This window comes from Aythya ferina, assembly GCF_964211825.1.
Source record: "Aythya ferina genome assembly, chromosome: 17".
Classification (NCBI taxonomy): Eukaryota; Metazoa; Chordata; class Aves; order Anseriformes; family Anatidae; genus Aythya; species Aythya ferina.
The window spans coordinates 4,874,372-4,892,228 of record NC_140316.1 but is presented as its reverse complement, the minus strand read 5'-3'; the positions used below and the strand labels follow the sequence as shown (position 1 = coordinate 4,892,228).

Genomic DNA, 17,857 nt, shown 5'->3' with positions numbered 1-17,857 from the left:
GTAGTTCCTAGGGTTCACTAACACCACTCTTGCTCATCCCCCAGGTGCCTGCAATCTATGTTTATTGTGTAAAGGTTTTGCAGTAAATGCAACTGCATTTTTCTTTTATTGCACAGGGCTCTGAGTAAAACAGTTGGGAAGATAGCTGAGATAAGATCTTTGAATCTAGTGCAGAGATGGTGTTGAAAACATTTTGTTCAAAAGTACTTCAGTTATAACCTCAAACTGAGTAAGTTGCATTCAAGCTACTTTCTCCTTCAGTAATGCAGCTGTGGGATAACACTTAAGGCTGTATCACAACTGTATAAAGAGTGAGGCCACTCTATATATTAATTCACTCACCTCGGTTTCCCTCTGAGGGCAGGAGGAGAAAAGCAGAATTTGGCTTAATGGTATGTAATTAAATTTAATTCAAATTAGTATTATGATGAAATAACTTGGAAGCCTTGCAGCCACTCTGTTGTAGAGATTTATTACCTGGGTGTTAGAGCGACAATGTTATTGAAGCAGTTAACAAGCAAAAGAAGTTTCTGGAAAGTATCTCATAGGACTTGAGTTGATTCCCTCTCTTTGGATGATGTATCTATGCATGTATCCATAGAAGTTGTCTGGCTTGCATCAATGTTAGATGGGTTGGTACTGTCCAAGCACTCTGAATCACATCCTGCTGTTGTGACTTGAGTATCATCAGGCTTCGCTTCTGCAGAGCTTCCGTTTGCATATTCAACCCTTTCAAAGAATATCAGTAACTCACAGTGCCTGGTCTGAGGGAAGAGATCCACAGCCATTGCTTTAACAGGACGGAAAGAGGCTCCTTTGACTCGGTTGGAAGGGGCCCGGCAAAGACTTGATGGGAAAAGGGAACAGGAACTGTATTAGTATTTTAGTGTACTGTTCATCGCTTAGAGTATACTACTACTCTTCTAAGAAAAGCTCTTCTTCCCCTAGCCTCATTCCATAATATGGTTAGTCAGCACCCTGAATACTAACATTATTAGGTAACACAGCTCCAAGCTTGCTTTGTAGCAGCTGTCTGCTGTTCTACAGTGGAAAAAAAAAAAATCAGTAAACATGACTTAAAAGCCAGCCTCAGCCCTTCACCCCAAAAATCAATTTTTCTTACCATATTTACTTATTTATCCAAGAATTACTCACTCTATAAAGTTATTCATTGCAGCTCTGGGATTACAGGATACATAGATAAGCTTCTTCAGCTGTTCAGCTCTTCTAATTGCAAGGATTACCTTGGAGTCTAGATCATCAAAAACAAGAAAGCTGAGAGCAAGTTTTGTGTGCATCACCAGATTTCCAAAAGTATTCCAAGTTGTACTCAAGCATGAACAAAACTAGTGGAATACTCAGCTGCTTCAAGTTACAGTTGAAGCCTCCCACTTTATTTGTTCCACTGGTGTTTTCTTTGGCACACCACCAAACATCAGCTAGGAGAATGGACTTAAAACAGAGAAGGTAAACTTACGCAGTCCTGCTCGTGGCGGATCTACAATGGTAATTAGGTTCTGGGGAGCTAATATGTTAATTAAGGAAGGAACAATATCTTCGGCCTTCCCACAATGAAATTCGATGTTATTCAGTTCTATTAAACAAAGAAACAAGGTATTAATCAGAGTACTTATCAAGTCAAAGCATCTTTCAATACACTCAAGTTGGATATTAAAGTCTTACATCTTAGAAACTATGGGTTATTTAGTCTACCCTGATCCAGTGTAACTTAAACAACCACTGACTGGTACTTCAAATTATTTAAACAGCAGTAACTTAAGCATGCTCCATTATCTAGAATAAAGCAAAAGCCCACAAAAAACAGATACTGTTAAGAGTTTTATTTATGAGGCTAGATGGAGCTTTGTTTCGCTTTTTTTTCTTCTAAACTAGAACGTTTCAGTGTAAAAGTAATGTTGGCTGTTAGTCAACAAGAAAAATGACTGCGGAGATTAGCATACATATTTTCAGGAGATATAGTTAAATGGGTAAGATTACTATCAACAACATGTAATTCCAAGCTCCTTGGTAAGGTGAAGAAGTAGCTATGTAACTACTATGCTTGGAAAACAAAGAATGCTTGGAAATGACTATGCTTGGAAAAACAAAGATCTTAGAATTTTAGCTTAACTAACCATTTATCTGGGCATTCGCTTTGGCATCCTGCACAGCTTCTTGGCAGAGTTCAATTCCAATCACTTTCTTTACTTTCTACAGAATCAAGGGAAAAAGATCAGCCTATGGTACAGAGATGTAAATATAACAGTTACTCATAGCATCAGCAATTAACTACTGCATGTGAACTTTTACTTACAGGTGGTTACTCTTCTAGCTTGCAGCTAGAACAGAGTCCAAGAGACCTCTGCAAGTAGGAATTTGACTGGAATTCTCAGATGAACATCATCTATCCCATTAGACTCTTGTTATGGTAGGTTTTTGGTTTTTTTGGAGGGCTAAACTCCCTTAACGCTCTTTACTCTACTTCGTAAGATATGCGAGTATGACAAAAGTTGGTTATTTCTATCTAAAGATTTCTAAGAAAGCTCTAACTAGTTAAGTGGACAAATCTTTTCTCTTAAATTTTGGCTGTCTGACAGAACTACTGCCTCTTTTGACTGAATTTAAAGATAATTTAGGGTATTTAACGTAAGAGTGAGCTTTCGTAATGATTTGTTAAAACAGCCACAGGCAATTTAGTTAGAAATTAATTTTAAAACTTAGGATATCATGCATTTCATTTCAAGTACATCAAGTATTTTCTTTCATAACAAAAGAGGTACACCTGAATGTTAATTGTAGATTATATCCAGGAAGAGATGTTAATCACCTTGGCTAAAGAAATCCCGATAGTTCCTGTACCACAGCAAATGTCAAGTACCGTGCTCTCTTGGCTCAGTTGTGCCCACTCCCTAATGGCAGTATACAAAACTTCTGCAGCCTGTGTATTTACCTGTGAAAATATGTCAAGTAGGTCTACTTTTTTATAAGCAGTAAATGTTTTTTTAATAAGCCTTATAAAAGCAAATTTTCCTTCTTTCTAAGAAAGAACTTCACATCAACTTATCATCATATAACTGATCTACAAGATTACCATTGCATTGTAAAAGTCTCATTCAGTACTTTCTGAGAAGGAATGTTTTGGTATCTATATTCCAGTAAACACAAGACATTTTCTACAGTACCTAAAAAGTAAGTTTGAAAACTAGAGGAAACAACAAACAAAATGATTAAGGAAAATGCTACAAAACAAAGGATTTTAAAAATACTTCCAGTTCTTGAACAGGAATGGAATGAGTAGATTCAAACCCAGGAGAATATAACCATGACAAGACACTCATCAAGCTTTATTTTAACCTTATCTGTAAACCTGCTTTAATGTAAATGCTGTAATCATGCCTTCTTGTAAAGGAAGTAGTACACAGCAAGTTCACCAAACCAGTTCCTCTATTTTGCATTCTCTAACTTAAAGGGCAAGTAAAGTTGACCATGTGAAAATAAATAAATGCATAGCAGTAGACTAAAATCTAAGGCAAATAATAGAAAATACAGCCTATCTTCAATGTATTTATGATCCCAGGTGGTAACGTATTTCCTTCCTATTTCAGTACTTGTTTTCCATTTACACAGCAGAGGCTACTTAATTTTGAAGCTTAAAGGCAGGGAAGAATCACATTTTGGAAAACCAAGCAAAAATTACAAAGATTACTGAACTGCCTATTGCATGTTCTGTACAATGTCATTCAAGAGACAAATGATATTAAAATACTGAATTAGTAAAAACAAGTTACTTTGAACATGCTCCCCGTCAAGTTTATGCTCATTTACTGAGTTTTTACAGCAGAATGTAATACTCAGATATATTTAATCACAGCAAATATATAAAAGGTTGAATCTCTTAAATATGTAGTATCTCGCTACACTGCAACAGCTCATCTTAGAGACAATAATGCAAATCCAGGTAAATTAGAAACTTGGTATCAGCCTTACTTGAAAAAATGCGTGAGGAGAAATTCTAAATTTTAGGCCAAGAAGTTCTTCATATATGTACTTATCACCAGCCACATGCTCCAAAGGCAAGTCTTCTAAATTGGGAGATTTCCTGGTAGAAGGGGAGAAACAAACAAACAAAAGCAAGCAATTATGTTTATTACAATTTTTTTAATTTTTTTAACAAAAAGCATTAGTCATCTTAAAAACTGTACTACTGCACAGTAGTTTATAACATGGCAACATTTATCACATTCTTTTAGAGACCACCTTGGATTTTTTTCTTATAAATCTCGTTCCACTGACACAAAGAGTTTGACCTACATTGTCTCTAGATGAAGATAAGGTGGACTTTGTGCTCTGTGTAAGATGATGAGGAGATGAAAAATTACGTAAAATAGGAAAGAAAAAAAATGACACAAAATTTACTTGTTGATAACAATAAGTACTCATCTAATACAGCAAACACTTTCACAGCTTGATGGCCACCAACTAGTAGCAGTTCTGCCCATTTAAACCCTAGCTGCCTTTACTCAGTGACCGCTACAGGAAAACTGGAAGTTTCAGGAATCTATTGTGGAGAAGGGAAATAACTGTTCAGCAAAGTAATAATGCTGCTACTACTTTTAGGAATTAGCAAACGACAAGAATCCCACCGCCAGCAAAATTCCCCAAAGCGAAACCAAGTTCCTTACCTTTGGCCTTCCTCCACAAAGTACAGAGAAGTAATGCCACTGTCCCTTCCCATCCCCTCTGTGAAGTATTTTGCCAGAGAGACTTTTAGGTCAGCGAGTTCTTCTTTGCTTAATTTCTAAAGGTTTCATTTGAAAAGAGAGAATAATAATCTTAGTGACTTGGAAGATATGATATAGTGTATGCCTGCTATATACTTCTATATGCTTAAAGAAGACATACATTAATTGTTCATTTGCATATATCAGATTATTCTAAATAAAAAAGCAGTAATGCAGAGTAAACCACGCTAAGTCATTATTCTATTTCTCTTTCACATTCACTCTTTATAAAATCAGATTTATGTAATTTAAAACTGTGCATCTGGGCTGCACATTATATATCATCTTAAATACCTGAGGATTAAAATAAACAATTGCCATAATGTGGCCATTCCTGCTGGTACGGACTGTGAGCTGTTTCCAGTGACCTTCATAGGTTTCTGGGCTGTAAACTGAGTAAGGAGTTGACCTGCAATTTTCAGAAGCTCAGTTACTTAACAAGGAACTATTTTTTGCATGACATTCAAGTTGATTGAAACAAAAACAGCTCACCATGCAAAGTGATGAAAAATGTTAAGTACAAACAGAGACTACATTGATCTGTCAAGAGAAGAATGACTTCCAAATCTTAATTAAGAAAAAAAAAAAGAAGAGATTAATAGATCTCCAATCACAAAATAATCTCTCCCTAGCTTTCATAATCCTCTTACCTCTTACCCATTTTAACCCATCCAAAATTATAGATAGGATGGATATAGGCAGCCTCTCACCACGTTCAGGGAACGACACAACTTTTTATAAATGTCTTCATCAGCTTCTCTGTTCCACACTAAGTTGAAAACTTTCCATATTCGAGATTGTTCTGAGTTTCCGTTTTTCAGAATTCAACTGCTTTTCAAAGCAACTGTTCCTTTTCTAAGAAGTGTGACTGCTCACAGATTTACCACTTTTGTTTTATTGACTTGTAGGCTGATTCTTCTCTAAATCAGTAAAGTACGCAATTGACTTTGGTTGTTCCAAGTTCCTCTTTTAACAATTTTTCAGAATAAAATTTTCTTTACAGTTATTGGAAAAAGCTCTTAAATAACAGGCACTTTCACTTGTAGATTATGTTATCTCATCACTAGCAATAAAGCTGTGTTATGCTGGTATCTGCCCCTCCATCTCAAAACAGCTGAGCAAGAACAAGGGACATGCACCCAGTGATCAAGGCACAAGATGCAAATGTCAAAGAAATGCTAAAGAATGAGATTGGTATATCCTTAGGTCATAAAGCTCAGAACAAACACTAAACTTTTCACTTTAATTTTATGAATATTTTTGAGTCATCAAAACATTTAAAGAAAATTCAATTTACTTATGCTCACCTTATGTAGTCTTGAAATGCTTTTACTACTTTTTTGGCAATAGCAGGAATGTGAATAGTATCAAACGGCTCCACTACAGCGCACGTACCACCCTTATATTTGCCAAGACGACAACCCACAGTTTTGTCTTCTTGATTTACACCAATCCCAATCAAAAACTCACATTTGTTGCGATATTCGGTCTAGATTTAAAATAAAGTTATATAAGATATTTATACAGCACTTACTTGTACATGCCAAGTTTATCTGAAAACAACCTTCACATGGTTAAACGTACTTGCAGAAGGCCACAAGCCATTTCAGTTCATATGGAAGATATTCCTGAACTTTGATGTATGAGAACTAACCACAATAATGAAAAAGAATTAAGTAAATCATGTTACTCTAAAAGCAGAATACTGCATTCTTTGAAAGATGTTTTTATGAGCTTACAACACAAACTTCTGGGGACAGCATGCTCACTTTGAAGATAGAATATCCAGGTAAGCATTTCTCTGCTTCCTGTAAATATTTCCACACACTATTTACACGAAAGGCAATGATGTCTAAAATTCATCATTCATTACGCAGTGAAGACAAATACTCAGTTTGTCTGCAGTCTATTAAGACCAACTAATCAATTTTGCCCTAAGCTCATCAACCCCCTCCCATCCTCAACTTCGGATGACATTACCTGTAACGGTGATGCTTTCACTCCCTCTACCGGGCAGCACATTTTGTTATACTTCTGCTTCTGCACAAACAGCCAAGGTAGTAACGCTCTGTTGTTATTTCCTATTTCCCTGCCCAAATCAGAAACAAACATTTAAAACTACACACTTGGAAAAAGTAAACTGTTCCACAACATTTTTTTTCCTTTTGAAGCTAGGGCATAATAAAGTATCAGATTGCCAGAGGAAGACTATTTCTTCTGAAATAAATACTTTGTTTAACATGGAAAAAACCTCCAATTTTACAAGAACCATAACCTGGCAAAAGAAGAGTTAATGTAGTTACAAAGGTTAGTACTGTATTTGGCAAGGTACTGATGCACGAACAGAATGCAATTTTATCTACACAATTAGGGCAAATGATGGAAAAGATACTTTGATCTGCAAAGACCAGACTTAAAAAATGAGGGGATTATTTAGGAGAAAACCCTAATGGTATTTTGCCGTCTCTACAGATTGCCTCTTATAACATTTGACAGGTGCACATGTTTTTGAACTTCAGGGGCACAAACATCTTTCTGTTTATGCCCATGGCACTACGGACTCCCAAAATGATGTCCTTTCATTTAGTGATCTTTTGAAGCTGACCAAGAACGGCAATGGCAGGTTTTGCCAGCTGGAGCACTTCTTCAGCCCTAGCATCACAGATGATCTGTTATTTACTTTGTTTGGGATTTGTTTTCTGACATCCCTCTAACCGGCTTTATTTTAGATAGCAATCTGCTCAAACTTAGCTCTATACCACTGTAACCACATATCATTAGACCCACGGCAGCTTCACAACCAGCCGTTAATTACTTTGCCAGCTTCTGCAGCACTTGCTCGCACTCTTGCTTCTTTCTGGCCAGCTGCTCGGCGTAGGGCACGCTCCACAGCGGAGTCACCACATCGGCTATCTGCTTACTGAGAGGCTCCTCGGGGCCGGCCGCCGGTGGGGCCGGCCGCTTCGCCTCCCCTGCCTCGCTCCCCTCGGCTTTTTTCCTCTTCTTCGCCATGGGGTCGGCCTTGGGCTTGGCCAACCTGACGCTGAGCGCGCGGCCCTTCCACAGCACCCCGTGCAGCGCCCGCGCGGCCTTGTCCCGCTCCTCCTCGCTCTTGAACGTCACGAAGGCGAACGTCTGCCGCCCGAAGAGCTTGATCTTGTGGGGGCTCAGCCCGTACTTGGCGAGGAACTTCTTCACGTCGTTGAAGCCGATGTACTTCGGCAGGTTCTGTATCTCCACCTTATAGATCTCGGAGGTGAACAGCTCTCCCTTGGTGTACCCGTACACGTCGGGGCCGGGCGTGGGGTCCCCCCCGGTGCCTCCTCCTTCACCACCACCGCCGCCGCCATCTCCCCCTCCTCCTCCTCCTCCTCCTTCTTCTTCTTCAGGCCCGGCCGCGCCGTTCCCGGCCGGCACAGCCACCTCCATCCCGCCGCCTGATGAAGCCCAGCTGTGCCGCGCTGTTCACTGCTTCCTCTGGGAGCAGCCCGTTAACTTTCAGTTTATTTCTCAGCCCTGCTCCCCTTTCGCAAGCCCCGCGTCGCTCATAAGAACCGCAATGAACCAAAGCGCAGCAACCCGCGCCGCTCCCTCAGGCAGGCGGCCGCCATCTTAGGCGTGGGCGCGGGGCGGGCGCCGCCATGGCGCGGGGGCTGCAGGGACGGGGCGTGGCGGGGGCCGCCTCCCATCGGGCCTTGCGGCGGCGCGGGCCGCGGGCATGAGGTAAAGGCGGGAGGGGCGGCGGAAGCGAGCGGAGCGCAGCGAGCCCGGGCCCATGGCGGACACCAAGGTGCGGGAGCGCGGCCCTGCGGGCACCGGCGGGCGGGCTGGGGGGGAGCGGGGGTGGGAAGAGGGAGGGAAGGGAAGGAGGCCGCGGGGTGGGGGAGGGGAGTAACGGAAACAGGTGGGGGCGAGGCCTGAGGGAGGCCGCGGCCTCAGTCTCCCCCCCCCACCCCGCGCTCCCTCACGCTCGGAGGCCGCGGCCTCCCTCAGGGGCCGCCTGGGCGCTGCTCCCCCCCCCCTTTAATCCCTTTTCGGCGCAGCGGGAGCAGCTCCGGTGCCGTGGGCCTGTGGCGGCGGGCCCGGCTCTGCCGTTGTAACGGGCGCCGCTCGCACGTGGCCACCGCCAGGGCCTGGCCTGGAGCCCAGCGGCCGCCGCTCCTCGGCCCGGCCCCGAGGCGGGAGCTGGGCCCGGCCGCTGCCCCGCGGGGCCTGCCCGAGCCCAAGGCTCCCGGCCCGCCTGGGCTGGCCGGGCTCTGGCTCTCGGGAGTCGTTTGCAGCGCTTCGTGCCCCCTCGCTCCTTTTTATTTTTTTATTATTTCCTTTTGTTACTGAAGCAGCAGCACCAAACCGAATCGGGGCCCCTCACCTGAGCTAACCGCGTGCGGCCTCGTTAGGCTTGCGGGTGGATTCCTCTCGCGGGCTGTGCCGGGGGCTGCCGGCAGTTCGCCAGCCACGCCGAGGGGTTCCGCAGCTCAGCGAACGTTGGGGCCGGGCCCAACAACCCGCGGGGAAGTCTCGCCTTGGCCGTTTACCCGTTACAGTTCCCCCGGAGAGTGTAGCTGGAATGGAAAAAAGTTATGAGTGGTGTGACTGTGCTTCACCAACACCTCAGGTTGTGGGAGTTATAATACATAAGATGAGAACAATGAACTTATGCTGCCTTTCTGGATGTAAAATGTTTTTTTTTTTTTTTTTTTTTTTTTTGCTGGATTTTCTTTTGTTCCTGCAGTAGTGATAGGTCATTAGCCACTAAGAAGTAGTAGTGTATTGGAAGCATGAAACATTCAGCAGAAAGCTAATTGGTGCAGCTTTTCCATAACCAAAAGCTAGTGGGTAGAACTAAAACGTGTAGCTGTGCAAGACCACTTTTTTCTTACTATAACTGTATGTTGACTTTAAAGCAAATAATTTTCAACTATAACTTAGGTTTATTGTCACAAGACATTTCAGTTACTAATTTTTAATCACTGAGTAGTCTTGAATTTAAGTATATAACAAATTTTTCTTTTTTTTTTCCCCTATCTCTCTCCAGGAAACACATGAGGACCATGATACTTCTACTGAAAATGCAGATGATTCTAACCATGATCCTCAGTTTGAGCCCATAGTTTCCCTTCCTGAACAAGAAATAAAAACTCTGGAAGAGGATGAGGAAGAGCTCTTTAAGATGTAAGTTGAATACTTCTATGTGTTATCTAGCTGGTTATTAGACTTTAACTTGAATGTTATTACATTAACTTGAATGTGTTACAAAAAAGCTGGTTAACTATTTAGGAATAGTTAGGCTGGTATTTGCTGTGGTGGCAGAGATTGAGTGAGGGAATGATTGACAATAATGCCCCAGGAAATTGATTAAGGTCTGGAACAGTACAGGGAGAATATGATATTATGAATCTGGCTTTAATATTGTTTTGTTTAGCCTAAAAGAAGGCATTAACTTGAATAATAATTTGAGGTCTGAAGGTGTGTAGTCACAGTATAAAACAAATAACAGAGAAAAGGATATTTTTTTTTTTTTTTTTGAATGCTGGTTGTTCTGGTAGCTAAAACTAGAGGAGTTACTTAGTGCCCTTTGGGCTTAGGAGTGACTTGCTTTGGACCACAGTAGCTCATCTGCATCAGAGTCTAACAGAAGTTTAATAGAAGTCTAACATCCAACACCTTCTCTTGAAAAATCTTTTTCATTACAAGCCCTGTCCTTTGCTCTTGTATAGAGAAGTAGAACACTGAGCTTCTTCCTGAACACTTCTGTAGTGATCACTAACTTCTGCTTGCAGCAGATACTGCACTTCTGAAGTTCTTAAATTGTGTCTCCATACTGATGCTTCCTTGCTACATCTAGAAGACCAATGTAGAATTTGTGCTTTTACCTGACATGTACCTATTTGGAATTAGTGTTGCTTGGGCATGAGGCTAGATATATTTTATCCTGTAGTGTGAGCAGGTGCTTCTTTTCATGTTAGCAGTGTCTTAAGCTCTTCAGACTATCTCTCTAAGGTCAGCATTGACTAATCTCCCAAACTATTGCTGTTTCTTCTTTGGTACACTGCCATCTTGGAAAATTAAAGAATGAAGTTCTGAAGCAGGTATGTTGCACTGCAGTGCAGCACTAAGTTTCTTTTATTCTGACTTGAAGAATAGCAATAGCTACGCATTTGGAGATGAAGGGAAATGAGTGGCTCTAAAGGGTGAGGCACTTTGTTAACCTTAGATCAAACACTGGGCTTGGAATTATACAAGAGTCTTAGTCTTGATGTAGCTGTTTGGTTGCTATAGCCAACCAACAATATTCTTCATTCAAGCAGTTGTATTTTCTAATATTTACCTTGCTATGCTAGGTATAGCAAAGCCTGTTAATTATTCATTAATTTAAAAGGTTATGTACATCAGATATGTTTATCATCCTCCCCAAAAGTGTGTCCAGGACATAACGAACTCCAGTGTATGTTATGTATTTCCTAATGGCTTGTTATTAAACTTGAATATATAATACCAGTTTCTAATGCTACATGCTGAATAAAAGCCTGGGTTAAAAGAAAAAATTGTGTGGCTTAAAAAAAAACAACAGAAAATACACTATTGTACACTTGAGCATGTTGTTTCATTAAGTGTTTTTACATACAGGCTAACTTCTGAAATTCTCTCTTCTTTAAGGCGAGCAAAACTTTTCCGATTTGCGTCTGAGAATGACCTACCAGAATGGAAAGAACGAGGAACTGGTGATGTAAAACTCCTGAAACACAAGGAGAAGGGAACAATTCGCCTCCTCATGAGGAGGGATAAAACCCTAAAAATCTGTGCAAACCATTACAGTATGTTATGTTGATATACTTACTTTTTTTTTTTTTTTTTTGAAAAAGTCTGATGAAGCTCCTTAAATTGAAGGTTAAGAGCCCAGTGGCTTTTTAGAAGCAACTAGGGAATGGCTGCATCTTAAAGCAGATGTCCAACTTATATTACTGTAAATATAGTCATGTGTTACTCTGTGCACAAGACTACAAATATCAAAACCATAAACGCTTATTTTTATTAGCATAAGGAAGCTGTAGTTGGTTTTGGGAACAGCCTGCAGTGCTGACTCTGACAGTGTTACTCTTTTTTTCTTCAAATTAATGGTGTTCTAAAGACACTTTATCTTGAGTAGACAGACAATGTTTGCTTACTTTCTCATGCTTTTACAAAAACAAGCCAGAACATACATTGCTTATAACGAATGGTATTGAGGCCTCCACTTTCTGCGTTCATTTAAAAACAAAATACTGAGAGCAATCATAATAATTTAGCATCCCAAGTTAAATGGCTGAAATGGTAGAAACAATACTTCTGCATTAGAAGGCAGATACTGAGGTGCTAAACTTGTCCAGCAGCCTTTCTCTGCTAGTGAAGCAGACTGAAATGAAAGGGGTATGTTCAGGTGATTTATTCAAAAAGAATATATATTGAGAGCTGATGGAGCAGGAAGGGTTTGTTCCTTTAATTCTCTTTGAATAAAAATAAATGTGAAGTGAAAACAAATTTGAAAGTCAATTTAGCAACAAGTAAACCAATTCAGTAATGCTTCATGTTACTTGATTGCTTTGGTAGTATGCAGGTTTATATAAAGGTATCTGTGGAGTTAACTTACATTTAGGTAAGTTTGAAGTACTTGCTTAATGCAACTTAATACAAATCTGTAGTCAGAAACAATGATTCATTTCTTTGGGCATATCTTTTCAGAAGGTCAGATTTCAGAACTCAGGTGTTCCTGTTTAGTAAAAATGGTGAACAGAAAAGCAGCATAGTCATCAACCAAAAGCAATAAGCCTTTTGTTTAGGAAAATAACCTCTGCAAGTGTGTAAAAACTGTTCATAGTTGACATATCTGTAGTGTCCATGTAATCCATTTTTTTTTCCTGGAAAATCTACTTGCAGTATAGATTTCTTTACTGAATTTATAATGATTCACATACAGACGAAAGGACTCTTCATTTATGCAAACATTAAGCGAAACAAAATGTAATCCCATCTCTAAATTAAAAAATGCAAGGGAAGGAGTTGACTATCTTCAGATTCTCAGATGTGGATAGTATGTTATTTTCAGTGTGCGAAAGAATGCTGTTTTTCTATTTGTGTGCCTTTTCATAAACTATTTGACTGTTTCTCAGAGTTGTGCTTAGTGTCTGCATCACTTAGAGTGCAGCAGTCATCTGTTTTAAAACAGAATTGAATTAAACTCCATTTCTTAATTAAATTCTTAACTAGACAGTGGTGAATCCACCATTCTTCTCTATAGCAATGGTGTTGCATCATTTTGAGGATGTAAAGAAAATCATACTGGGCACTCCTTTCTATGTATCAGAAAGTATTTTTCTGTAAGCTGCTTTACATAAGCATCACAGTCAGCTGTCCATAAGATGTATGGAGGCTGGTGTGGAAAACGTTTACTATTGTGCTCTGTACCACCTTAATGCTTGCTTTTCAGTCACACCCTTAATGGAGCTGAAGCCTAATGCTGGAAGTGACAGGGCATGGGTCTGGAACACACATGCTGACTTTGCAGATGAAAGCCCCAAGCCTGAACTTCTGGCAATCCGTTTTTTAAATGCGGAAAGTAAGTGAACTGGTGCTGAACTTGTGTTGATTGTATGCTGTATGTTACACTACAGGTCCAAACACTACTGTAAACCCGTTGTACATAAAACATAACTTAGCGCTGCATGGTAGCATTAGCTAATTACTGCTTTAACTGAGAGAAGTCAGTTAATCATTTCACCATACATGCTGGCATACAGTATAATAATTATATCTGGAGTAGTATTTGCAGAGCTCTATGCTCTAGGAAACTTTTTTTAACTTACACTGTTTCATGCAAGTGTAATGCTAATTAGAGTAAAACTAAAAGCAGCAATGCTGTGGGGGTAGAGATTAGTATATGCAGCTTGTTTTCATTTGTCTCAGTTGTTCAGACCCCATTCTTGTGGTAGAAGCAAGGAAAGGAAATACTGACCTGAGATGTGGTTTATCTGACTTAGCAGAAGATGTTTTTATAAAAACAAGGATATAGCATCTTAGTTTTGATTAAACTGAATGTTTGGTTAGTGAAATCAAACCTGACCCTTATACTAGTTGGTGTTGTTTTCTGGAGTCACTATGTTGACTACCAGAATAGAGTAGGTCCCTAATTACATGTGGATCAGCTAGTAGGGCTGAGTGCCACTGCAGCTTTTCCAGCTTTGTGGGATGATTCAAGGAGTTCATTAATTTTTTTTTTTTTTTTTGGGGGGGGGGGGGGGGGGAAGGTTAAATGTTGTTGCTTTACTACCTACCACACAAGTAGTTAGTGTATTAGCCACCTTTTCTTTCTGTATGCTAGATGGTAATAAAGTAGCTCTGTATTTTTGAAATGCATCCTTTCTAGTCCAGCATATTTCATATAGTAATGCAATCAGCTTAGCTTTTACCTTTTTCTCGGTGCCAAACTTCTGTGTATAGGCTGACCTTTTTAATGTTGATATTGTACCAAGGCTATATGGAAATGCCATGAGAGAAATACTACCTTGTTTGCATACCCACAGGATGGATTTGCCTGCATCAAGGAAGAATGTAGCAGATCTCATTGCTTTCTTTTCTTCAAGTCTCTAGTATATTGTTTAGCCATATATCTGTGGTGCACCTGCTTAGTGCTTGCTTGCTTCTTAAATATGAAATGAAAAGGTTTGGGTAATTATTTGCCTATGTTTGCAAAGTCTTTCCCTCTTTTCAGTAGAGGTTGTATAGGTTATTAAGGGTATTGTCTTCTGTATTGATAGTTATCATCTTTGTGTGTTTACCCTTTGCAGTACTGACTAAGCAGATAACAGGTGAACAGGCGTAAATGTGTCCTTCATGCATCTTTTCTTTTTGAGCTGCTTAAAAAAAAGTTAATATTTTCCTGAGCTAGTTTCATGGTGGCTTCTGAATTTACTGTGGGGCAACAGTGACCTCATGTGGTCAGTAGTACCAAGCTGGCATACCATGCTAATGCTTTTATAGTTCTCGTGTTAGGAAATACCTTGACTGATCAGCTTTTGTCTCTTGTTTGTTTTATTTGTGTATAAACATTATTGTAGCTTGATTAAGCAACTTAGACATATGAGGAATCTGTGCTTCCCTAGCTGCTGTAATCAGGAGCAATTTAAGTCAAGGTCTTCAGGTACTGAATCCGAATACTCTAAATAGGTTTTATCTTCAGTATTTAATGATGATGCCCTAAGTTATGGTACAGGTCTGAAGTTCTTTTGGGGGGTAACATAGTGGAGATGGAGGGTACCTCAGGGCCAATCCTCAGTCTTCTGCACTGTCATATTAGTGGTCTGTCATTCTTATTTATAAAGAGCAGAAATAGCTGGACTACAAAGCAGCTCTTTCTGGAGTCCTGTTTTAAATATTTTCAAGGTGCAAAATAAAAGGCTCTGTTAGACTTGCTAAAGACAAACTGCTTCTGCACAAAGATGGCATTGGAGACCTTTGCACAGCATTCTGATTTTAAACTAGGTTGCTTTATAACTGCCTGCAAGTTTTTGTTTATGCAGAACTTTTGATTTTGAGGGAAGATACTTGAGAAGTATTTAATGTTACAGGGAGATAAAGCTAATAAATACTGTCTCTACTGAAACAGATGCACAGAAATTCAAAGCGAAGTTTGAAGAATGCAGGAATGAAGTAGACAAGAGAGCAAAGAAAGGTAAGGTTAAGTCTTAAGTATTGTACCATGCTGCTCTTCTTGTTTGAGTGGTTATAGCCCCCTGGAGTATCATGGTGTTTGAGCAGACTCACTCTGTACCGAACTGCAGGCTTCAGTTCAGGTGCTTTTTCTGTCTGCGAGAGCAGTAGTTCACAGGCATGACAAATGCCTTCTTTTTTTGTAGAAGGCTGTTACAATTGCTTTTGGGACATGGCTTTGTTAGAACTGCTACTAAAGAAGCATTTCTGGTTTATTGTATACAAACTGTGAGCACTGCAACCACAGTAGTGTTTCCTTCCAGTTTACTTGTGGAATTTTGGGAGGGAATCGTGAAAGCAGGATACTCTGCTCTTATAGTTGTTAATGTGAAGAAATGCTACAGCTTCGTTTACAGGTCTTTCTAACAGCTTAATTCATTGCATTTTGTAACTGTCTCTGTGACAAGACAGCTTACCTTGTAAAATAAACATTTCCATCTTCCTGAAGTAGAGATTACAAGCAGTCTGCAGACAACACTCCTGATATTTACATGAGAATTTTTCAGTCTTAAGAACTTCCTGTCTGTCTCAGTTTCAAACATCAGGGAACTTGGGTTTCGTAAGGATGTTTTTAATTTAAGATAGGCAAAAGCTAGGGACTTACGATATGTACTTGACTGCATGTTCTATGGAGTCTGTTACTAGTAGCATCAAAGCTGACCAAATGTTACATGTTTTTCTGTCACTATGATTACACATTCATTTTGTGATTAAAATTCTAGCATCAGAGGTATCTACCAAAGGAGAAGATATCATTCCAGTGATCAATAAAGAACTTATTCGCTTTTGTTCTTATTCTAAATACCAGCCATCTCTCTCCTCCCTGCCCTCCTTATCCTCTGCTTCTACTTCCCCTGTTACAGGAAGATTGACTGCTGCCTGTATGTAACTTTTTTTTGTCATTGATCTCTTAGCAGGCACAGACAAAAATGATAGCGCTGATAAAGTTGCTGAAAAACTAGAAGAGCTTTCTGTAAAGGAAGAGAGCAAAGAATCTGAGAAGAAAGAGACCAAGGAAAAAAATGAAGAAAAGCAATAAGTCATCCTGGGCCTTGCAGTTTTTCCTTTATAATTTTTCTTTTTCTTCCTTTTTTTTTCTTTTTTTAATTTTTATTTTTACAAGGGACTTTATAAGGAACTGAATTCAATGTTCAGGTTGTTTTTTCTAAGCTTTTGCCCTTTTGAAGATGTCTTCAGAAAATCCATTCCCCAGTCATGAAAATGTACTGTGCTAACTTTCTTTTCCATAGTGGAAACACTTATTTATGGTCATCCAAAAGAGTGAATAAAACAAACTTGAAACAGCATCAGAGGACAGAACTGAGTTTTCTATGTACTTTAAAGGCTTATGAATATACTTGTTTCATTGGGTGTTGAGATTCATATCATCATACCTATGGATTGACTAGGTTCATAGACCTTACCAACAGGGAAGATTAAGACTGCATACATGTTTTTTTCTTTTTTATGGCTTCTGAAACTGTAATGTAACAGACATTTCATGCCCTTTCCTGCTGTGTGTTCCTGAGCAGGGATTGTGCCTGTGATTCTTGAAACGCAGCTGACTTGTGGCATCAGCTGATAGAGCATTCCTAGCACACTATTACTGATGTTTCATTAGACAGGGAAAACAAAGGTGGAGGAAGAAATGTATTATGTGAGACCTGAGTAGCATTTTCCTTTTATGAAACAAAATCTCACCCCTGCTGCTTATGAAAGTTGTTAATATTAAAAATACTGGAGTCTAGCACAAAGTTGTAGCTGTTGTCCCAGATCTTCCATGATGTGCTTCTGGCTGACTAAAGGCAGTACTGGTCTCTTACACTAAGGTATATACAAAAGAGTTTGGGTACCTTGCCCTGTGTCAGCACATAACAGTTAAACTCTTAAAACTTATAAGCTTTTTCCAGGGTCTTGGGGCTTATGGTGTTTTTCAAAAATTGGAGTGTTTTTAACTTGTAAGATGCATGGTGGGAGGCTGTCCCTCTTGAAAGGAGGAATTCTGACATTCACTTAAGTCATTTAATTGTGTTGTACACACTTAAGGGGCAATCTTCTTGCCAATAATGGGCAAATGATCAAATCTCTCCCCTGTGAGCATTTACTGTTTGTCTGGTTTCAAGTTACTGCTAGAGAGTAGAAGAAATTATAGCAAGTGATAAAACCAACACAATTTAAGTCTCATAGATTGAGTTTTGTTGTTAACCACTAATACAAGGATAGCATTAGATAGCAATGGAATTCTCTATTACCATTCCCACAACTATGAAAACTGGACAAAACTTGCTGAACTTCTTACAATATTACTATCAGATAGCAAGACCTTTTTATCT

At 39.7% G+C, this 17,857-nt stretch overlaps 2 protein-coding genes across 4 annotated transcripts; one reads left to right on the top strand and one right to left on the bottom strand.

Moving 5' to 3' along the window:
* Window positions 1–446: 446 nt before the first annotated feature.
* On the bottom strand, window positions 447–8,402 carry TRMT2A (tRNA methyltransferase 2 homolog A). Of its 2 annotated transcripts, XM_084538861.1 has the most exons (11): window positions 7,597–8,402; window positions 6,762–6,870; window positions 6,089–6,270; window positions 5,076–5,190; window positions 4,683–4,798; window positions 3,988–4,099; window positions 2,828–2,950; window positions 2,136–2,211; window positions 1,478–1,594; window positions 1,156–1,252; window positions 447–846 (listed from the first exon to the last, which is right to left on the bottom strand). In XM_084538861.1, exons 1-11 carry the CDS (start codon window positions 8,208–8,210, stop codon window positions 543–545), a joined length of 1,965 nt encoding a protein of 654 aa, XP_084394987.1. In that variant the 5' UTR covers window positions 8,211–8,402; the 3' UTR covers window positions 447–542. The 2 variants fall into 2 exon arrangements, with proteins under 2 accessions (XP_084394987.1, XP_084394988.1); XM_084538862.1 differs by lacking the exons at window positions 5,076–5,190; window positions 6,089–6,270 and having other exon boundaries at window positions 7,597–8,398.
* Window positions 8,403–8,445: 43 nt separating this feature from the next.
* RANBP1 (RAN binding protein 1) lies at window positions 8,446–16,831 on the top strand. 2 transcript variants are annotated; one of them, XM_084538864.1, is made up of 6 exons: window positions 8,446–8,571; window positions 9,817–9,953; window positions 11,439–11,596; window positions 13,246–13,374; window positions 15,421–15,486; window positions 16,439–16,831. In XM_084538864.1, the coding sequence occupies exons 1-6, from the start codon at window positions 8,557–8,559 to the stop codon at window positions 16,561–16,563; spliced, it is 630 nt and encodes a 209-aa protein (XP_084394990.1). In that variant the 5' UTR covers window positions 8,446–8,556; the 3' UTR covers window positions 16,564–16,831. The 2 variants fall into 2 exon arrangements, with proteins under 2 accessions (XP_084394990.1, XP_084394989.1); XM_084538863.1 differs by lacking the exon at window positions 8,446–8,571 and adding an exon at window positions 9,006–9,396.
* The last annotated feature ends 1,026 nt before the right edge of the window (window positions 16,832–17,857 follow it).

Coding starts and splice junctions, on each gene's coding strand:
- TRMT2A (XM_084538861.1), bottom strand. CDS start 8,210: ATGGAGGTGGCTGTGCCGGCCGGGAACGGCGCGGCCGGGCCTGAAGAA. Junction 5,191..6,088: donor GCATTTCAAGACTACATAAG/GTGAGCATAAGT, acceptor TGAAAATTGCAG/GTCAACTCCTTACTCAGTTT. Junction 4,100..4,682: donor TTTGTGGAGGAAGGCCAAAG/GTAAGGAACTTG, acceptor CCCTTCTACCAG/GAAATCTCCCAATTTAGAAG.
- RANBP1 (XM_084538863.1), top strand. CDS start 9,349: ATGGAAAAAAGTTATGAGTGGTGTGACTGTGCTTCACCAACACCTCAG. Junction 9,397..9,816: donor GTGCTTCACCAACACCTCAG/GTTGTGGGAGTT, acceptor ATCTCTCTCCAG/GAAACACATGAGGACCATGA. Junction 13,375..15,420: donor CCGTTTTTTAAATGCGGAAA/GTAAGTGAACTG, acceptor CTACTGAAACAG/ATGCACAGAAATTCAAAGCG.